Source organism: Melitaea cinxia, chromosome 8, assembly GCF_905220565.1.
Source record: "Melitaea cinxia chromosome 8, ilMelCinx1.1, whole genome shotgun sequence".
Classification (NCBI taxonomy): Eukaryota; Metazoa; Arthropoda; class Insecta; order Lepidoptera; family Nymphalidae; genus Melitaea; species Melitaea cinxia.
Window position 1 is genome coordinate 5,740,508 of NC_059401.1, and position 7,386 is coordinate 5,747,893.

Below are 7,386 nucleotides of genomic sequence, written 5' to 3' on the forward strand. Positions count from 1 at the left end.
TTCTTTAGTTTTATGCAGCTGTTAGTATTAATATTTCACTTTATATTTTTCGTTTGTAAGGGCTAAGAAAAATAGTATCGGACGGTTATGCAGAAGTACGTTACCAGAGTAACTCGTATACTAAGACAAAATATTATTTTAAAAAGGGCTATGACGCTTTTTTTCACGTTGAACGTGATCTATAATACCTACATTACCCATTTGAAGGAAGGCAGTTAGGGGTCGAACAGTTCTGAATTTTTATAAACTCATTTTTAGCATTAATTAATCTATTTCCCGCTTTTAATTTGTATTAAGCGCGATGTTAAGACGTAAATGAAACAAAGTTCGTGTTATAGCAATTTAAAGTTAAAGAATAGAATCCAAACTAGTAGGTAATAGTATCGTTCATACGTGGCGCCAGTGTCAAGTCAAACCCATTAAGCAGCATTTGAATATCGCAATGCTTTAGTGATGTCGAAGCACTATTTCAAATAGGTCAATTTACGTACATTCTAAATCTATTAATAACATTTGGACGGAATCCAATACAGTCTATTAAAGATCTCTTGATGAAATTTTTGTTCAAATTGGACATTCACTAATATCTTATTAACATTTTTAATAAAATCCAATTAGCTAATAAACAAAATCTTGACGACGCGTTGGCGCGACGATCAAAGTACTGGTTTTTGGCTGTTGCTCAGGCAGGCGGGTTCGATCAGCAGGATGGTCCGCACATGACAAACATTTGTATTGGCCATACAGGTGTTTGTCGTGATCTGGGTGTTTGTGCAGTCTTTATGGGTTTTCCCACCGTGCCTCGGAGCACGTAAAGCCGTCGGTCCCGGTAGTTATCATGTACACTAGATATCCATCCATACTCATAGTAGGGAATATATCCGCCAACCCGCATTGGAACAACGTGGTGGATCAAGCTCTGATCCTTGTCCTACACGGGGAAAGAGGTCTATTCCCAGCAGTGGTATACTACAAGCTGAAGCGAGATAATATTAATACTAAAGTTGTTTTAATATGAACTAATGTTTCAATTCAAACCTAATGTGAAAACGCATTCGTCCAGATTCACACAATTAATAAATGGTGTGAACATAATCATTTAAAGTAACATTGATTCTACTATTTACATCGACCTTTCAACGCAAGTCGCTGCACTAGCGTACAATTCATATTGCATGTCCAGTACTGCACCGCCCACGGCGAACTAGCTCGATGGATCCGTGTGCATACACAAACAAAACAAACAATCACCAGAGTCCTTGCTAATCCCAGCTTTAATACCACGCGATAAGAATCTTTATACACAATTTTAATTACATTTACGTCTCTTTAGTTACTAAGACGTAGAAGCATAGAACAAAAATATGAAACAATTGCATAACGTGGATGGACAACAAACGACTGTGCGGAGGCACAGGCTGACCTCTAAGAAACAATGGAACTTATTATACAGAGAGGCAGCTTGATACAAGTTACGCTTGATAAACGTTTCCTAATAAACGTGTATGTCCTACTTCAAGAGTTTGCTAATTGATGCTCGACTGGGTATTATGCCGGAGTGCATAATTGACTAGGCAACTTCCACGATATAATTACGTTTGAGGCAGTCGCGAGGAAAATTTAGTTTGTTATAAGCCAGCTTGTGTTGTGTGAAAATTAAACAAGTAATTTTATTGCGCAAACTATTTTAAGGGTACATAGTATATGACAGTACGAGTACAATAAAAAAGGAATCAAGAGGAAAGAAGGACTTACATATATAAAACATAAAGGAAGTTTAATGTTGCCTTATAATTTTTTGCATACCATATTTTTAGGATTGAAATAAAAATCAATTTTTTTAAGGATGTTTTACTAGTATTATTTTGTGTAAGTGTGAAATATTTTAGTATTTAATTATTAGGGTAAACACAGTCCTATGAGAAACGTACGGAGAACGGATTGGTACTAAAATCTTTGAAAACAATAAGATACGAAAACTTATATTTGTTGAGGGAATGAATATAGCGATTTGGGAATATAAAATTCGTTTCTCAACAAATAAAAATGTCAGGAACTAACAAACATTTTTTTTTATAAGTCACGTGACAATTTTTATAATTTTATACTTTGTGAACAATTTAATATATTTTTTAAGTTACTTTATGATAATAAAAAACAAACTGATTTTTTATTTTTATTAACCTATTTTATACCAATTTTTGTGCAATTTTATACAAATTGTATGCATGTTTGTATATATTAGGTATTTACCTATGAAATTGCCATTTCGTCGTACTACCTCTTTCAAAACTTAAAAAACAAAAACGATAAGAGGTCGAGTTTCAAATTATTTTTATTTTAAAAATATATAATTCTTTTTTTATAATTAGTAATTTGTTTAATGGTTAGCGTTCTGTTTATATCGCATTTATACGTTTTTCGTCATCATGTATATGTTAAAAATTCGAGTGATTATGGAGTATGAGTTCCGTCGTGGTAGCAAAGCGGCAGAAGCGGCACGTAACATCAACGACGTTTACGGTGCGAACACTACTAACGATCCATCATATAATATCATCCACCGACTGTTATTGGTTTGTTCGCTTTCGTGCCGGAAATTTTGACCTCAGAAATGAACCACGTCGTGGGCCGAAAATGTTGGTCGACAATGACGAATTAAAGGCGATTGTGGAGGCTGATGATTCTCAAACTACAGCTGAATTAGCAGCAGCTTTCGAAGTTAGCACTAAAACAATATTGGTCAATTTGCGTCAAATTGGTAAGGTAAAGAAGCTAGACAAATGGGTGTCTCACGAATTGAATGAACGCCAGCGCCAAATATGCGTCGAGACGTGCTTTGCACTGGTCAACAGACAAACAAACAAAGGCACATTGAATCGCATTGTTACTTGTGACGAAAAATGGATTCTATTCGAAAATCGCAAGTGCTTAGCTAGTTGGTTAAATCCTGGTTCAGTACCTAAGCAATGCTCTAAACGAAAAATGATACCTAAGAAAGTGATGGTAACTGTTTGGTGGTCTAGCGCCGGTGTAATTCATCACAGCTTCATACCAAACGGCATAAGCATTACTGCAGATGTGTGCTGTGAAGAACTAAACATAATAATAGTGAAGCTCGCACGTTTCCAACCAGCCTTGGTCAATCGTTTGGCTTCTGCACGACAACGCGCGACCTCATACTGCACAGCAGACGGTCTCCAAGTTACAGGAGCTGGGGTTGAAAGTTCTCCGTCATCTACCGTACTCACCAGATCTTGCCCGTACTAGACTACCTCTTTTTCCAGAATTTGGATAACTTTTTGGCGGAAAAAAAATAATACCCGAGAGGCAGTACAAAATGTCTTTGAAGAGTTTGTTGCCTCCCGTCCAACAGATTTTTTAGGCATCAATAAGTTACCACTACGTTGGCAAAAATGCATTGATTCCATCGGTAATTACTTTGAATAATAATAATAAAAAATGTAGATAAAAGTGCGTTATCTTATTTCATCAAAAACGGCAATTTCATAGGTAAAGACCTATTATAACCAAATATAACATCTTTGTGTTCCCAACTCAAAAAATCAAACAAAACCCAATTCAAAAAAGGAAGAGATCGTCAATTTCACTGGATTTTTTTGTATATTTGTTATCTCATAGCTTTTACTGGGTTGACACCCATAAAACAATGATTAATTAAATTATTATTAATTTAATTAAATGATTAAAAACAAAAGTCGTCCAAATCAGTATTTGGACGACTCTTTTTTTAATCATTTATTTAAATTTGATAGAGATCCGACGAATACTTTTGAGTTATCTCTAATTATTATATTAGACGAATGTTACTCGTTGCCACAGATTGAAGTCAGCTTTTTTTTTCGTTTGCAAGCAAACAGATATTTATTTCTTTACCTATATAAATTTCTTTAAATAAAAAAAAAAGCAAGAAAACAAGGAAACATTAAAATTTCTTTTACAATTATGGGATAAATCAATATTTATATGGTACGAAATACTATTGAAAGTAATTTTCGATGCGTTGGTGCAGCGGTCACAACACTGGCTGTTAAGCTGGCGGTCGCGGGTTCGATCCCCGTTCACGACAGACATTTGTATGGGCCATATAGATGTTTGTCATGGTCTGGGCGTTTGCATTTGTGTATTGTGTGTGTTTTCGGACCCCCGACCGCGACACAGGAAAAAATTCTACTGGAGGACGTTGAGTGTGATTATTATTAAATTGATTTTTTTAAGACAAAGGTCTCAGATTAATTGCAGTTCAAACATTAATATTTGTGTGCTTCTCGAATTTTCTCGAAACATTCATCTATTTCGAAGCAAAGTTACGACGAGCATATTAATTATTCCGTATAAATGGTAATACTTCTGCTAGGAATTTAAGATAAATGTTTGAACTTTATACATTACGGTTTCGATATTTGAACTCCGTTTGAGATAACAGTTGGTACAGATAGCAACAACTATAGTAGTCGGTGTCTGGTCGTATGTCATTAATATCCTGAGCCCTGCCGTCTATTACCATCGCTTCGTATTGCCGTGCGTGACTGCCAACATTTTGTAAACACTACCTATGCTTACCTTAGACAGGAGAGTACTGGAGGCGGCATTACAGTTTTTAAGAATAATATGTTTTGTGTTCTATATGGGGATTATGATAAGGCGTTATTAATGTAGATAAGTACTGTTACTTTTTTATGTATTGTGCTTTAAAAAAAAACTTTATCATTTTTTTGTGGTTTTATTTCTAAATAATTCAAAAATGGCCTTTCAAATTTAGTCTCCAGATGAAACTTAAATGCTCATTTTTCGAAATTAAAAATTATACACGAAAAGAAATATTAATAATATTCGCTCTTTTTGCATCAATATCCTTGAAACTTTTTAAAAAGTAATGCGAGCAGATTTTAGTCAATATCAATAAACTAACATGATCACTATTTATAAAAAAGTGCGATATCTCTACAGAATCCTACGCAAACTTGGAAATGGCAGGGATACAACAGTAACAATTTTTATGTTTCCAAAAACTGTGGAATATGTGTCTGCGAGTATTATACTTTGAAATGTCAGAGTTTTATCAAATTCCTGTTATTTTACCTTATATATCCAATAAAGTATTATAAACAACAACAATACCGTAATAACTCAATAAAACCGTGCTGTTACGATATTACGACGATTAATTTGAAAAATCAGAAGGAGGTTATCGTTGTCTTCTTCTTGTCATGAGAAGGACCTAAATTTAACCCGATGCCATTTCTAATGGTCATTGTTCTAAAATGCCAACTATTCCCTAGAGATAACACGGGGACCTGTAACATTAGTACGGCTTGTTAATTAAAAGATTGCCAACGCTCATTTAGATTTGTTTGTTTATTTGTCACGACTTATTGTGATTTACTGAAAATTAATTGTTTATGTACACGAGTATAATAATTAGATATACATAATAACTTATGCATTGGGTGTACAAATTGATTCGGTCCATTTTTAAAAGATGGCTGCGATTGTCATATATGTTATTTAAAAATAAAGAATTGCGGCAGTTTCTGAAAGGCCACACGTCTGATAATAATATAAGATACACATATTATATTTGAATTAAAAAAAAACTTATTTTTATTGGGTTGTTTTTTTTTTGGGGTGGGAAGAAAAGTACAACTGAAGCGCATAAAATGCCCATAGAACCTTATATTGAATGTGTTCTAACTGCTGAAATACACAGAAAAGGTTTTGAATTTTCAAGATTATTGATTTTAAAATTAAAAAAGTCATAGTCCAAGGAAGTCCGAAAAAATTCGAAGACAAATATTAGACGTAATATTTGATGATAAACAGATTCAAACACAATTAAGGCTTGCACAATCACTAATAGCGATACAAAAGATTGCTATATTATGATTAAAATACATGGGAATGATTTAAATGCAAATTCCTTGCATTTGGAATTTGCGTACCTTATGAATTAAAGCTTTGGGTCGTAGGAAGGCAATTTTTCACTTGTGAATAACTGCTTAAAAGGCAAAAAAAAAAACTTTTAGTCCATTTGATGGTGACAGGATATGAGAAGGTAGATATTTTATGTCGATTCTAAGCAGAAAAAAGTGTACATTAAACCTTTCAATCGTTGTCATAAACTTGAATATCAGCCCTAAAGCCATTATAACATTTTTAAAGTACTGTTGTGTATCTGGTGGGACAAAATGGGTATTGTCTGTAATGATCTGCTACAACCTGATGCTTCTATTTCGAGCTTTCGTTACAAATCGAACTTGATACGTTTAAATCAGGTCTCACGAGAAAAGTCTCAAGTATACGATACAAGACAAAACAAAGCTATTTTCATTCAAATTGCGTTCGGAGTTATATTTTGGCTTTAGTGAAAAAAATATAAAATAGCAGGGATATGGATAATATTTCCATTCCCGCTGTGTTAACCGGACTTGGCTCTTTAGGATTAATGGTTGTTCCAATGGGTTCAGCATGATTTAGCAGGTCAACAGTACACCTATTTAAAAAAAATGGTAAATCATAGATGGCCTCAAAAGATAAATATTTTTCAAAATGGATTTTAAAAGTTAAATGAAAGATGAACGTGGGACAGTACTGAGATTTAATCTATTTTTTACGTTGTTTTCAAATTAACACACCCAAAAAAACGAACCCAATTATTTATTAGAAATTTATTGTACAACACAACTACATTTTTACCATTAAACACATTTAAAGACAGTTACAGACTGTGAACTCGTGTGCTCGAGATAGGGTAGGTGGTGCACTTATATAATAAACTTACACACTAATACGTATACAGAATACACATAAAAATTAATAATAATAATTATACAAAACAAAATTAATAATATACATAATAAACTAAGAATAATAAAGAATTAATTTATGGTCCTAATAAAATTTACTATTTAAAATAATAAAACTACATACAAATTACTACAGCTGCAGCGTAGACATTAAACGATGTTTACGTCGAATGCTGTCGCTAAATAACTTATAACATATTTCTTATATTGTTTTAAACAATTTTTGTGGAATTATAAAAAAATGATATTTAAGCCTTAGCTTATGTATAGGTAAGCAAAAATTTCAACAAATTTATCGTAGAACATATTAGAATAGTTCAGTATAGTTGGATAATGAAGTACGAGTTGGTTAATTTTTTACACATTTAAAATACTGCTAAACATTATAATAAGTATGTAATAGTTTTGCTTAATAGTGAGCATATGCGTAAATAATGAGTCCACACAAGTTTGTAGGATAATTATTTTTTTATGTATATAAAGAGTATTCTCTTCTTAAATATTTAAATTTAGTAATATATAAAATTCTCGTATCGCGGTGTTCGTAGTTAAACTCCTC

The 7,386-nt window shown here is 33.0% G+C and overlaps 1 protein-coding gene across 1 annotated transcript; it reads left to right on the forward strand.

The window, feature by feature from the left end:
* Nucleotides 1-2,463: 2,463 nt before the first annotated feature.
* LOC123655826 (histone-lysine N-methyltransferase SETMAR-like) lies at nucleotides 2,464-3,270 on the forward strand. Its single transcript, XM_045591580.1, has one exon. The coding sequence runs from the start codon at nucleotides 2,464-2,466 to the stop codon at nucleotides 3,268-3,270; it is 807 nt and encodes a 268-aa protein (XP_045447536.1).
* Nucleotides 3,271-7,386: the final 4,116 nt, after the last annotated feature.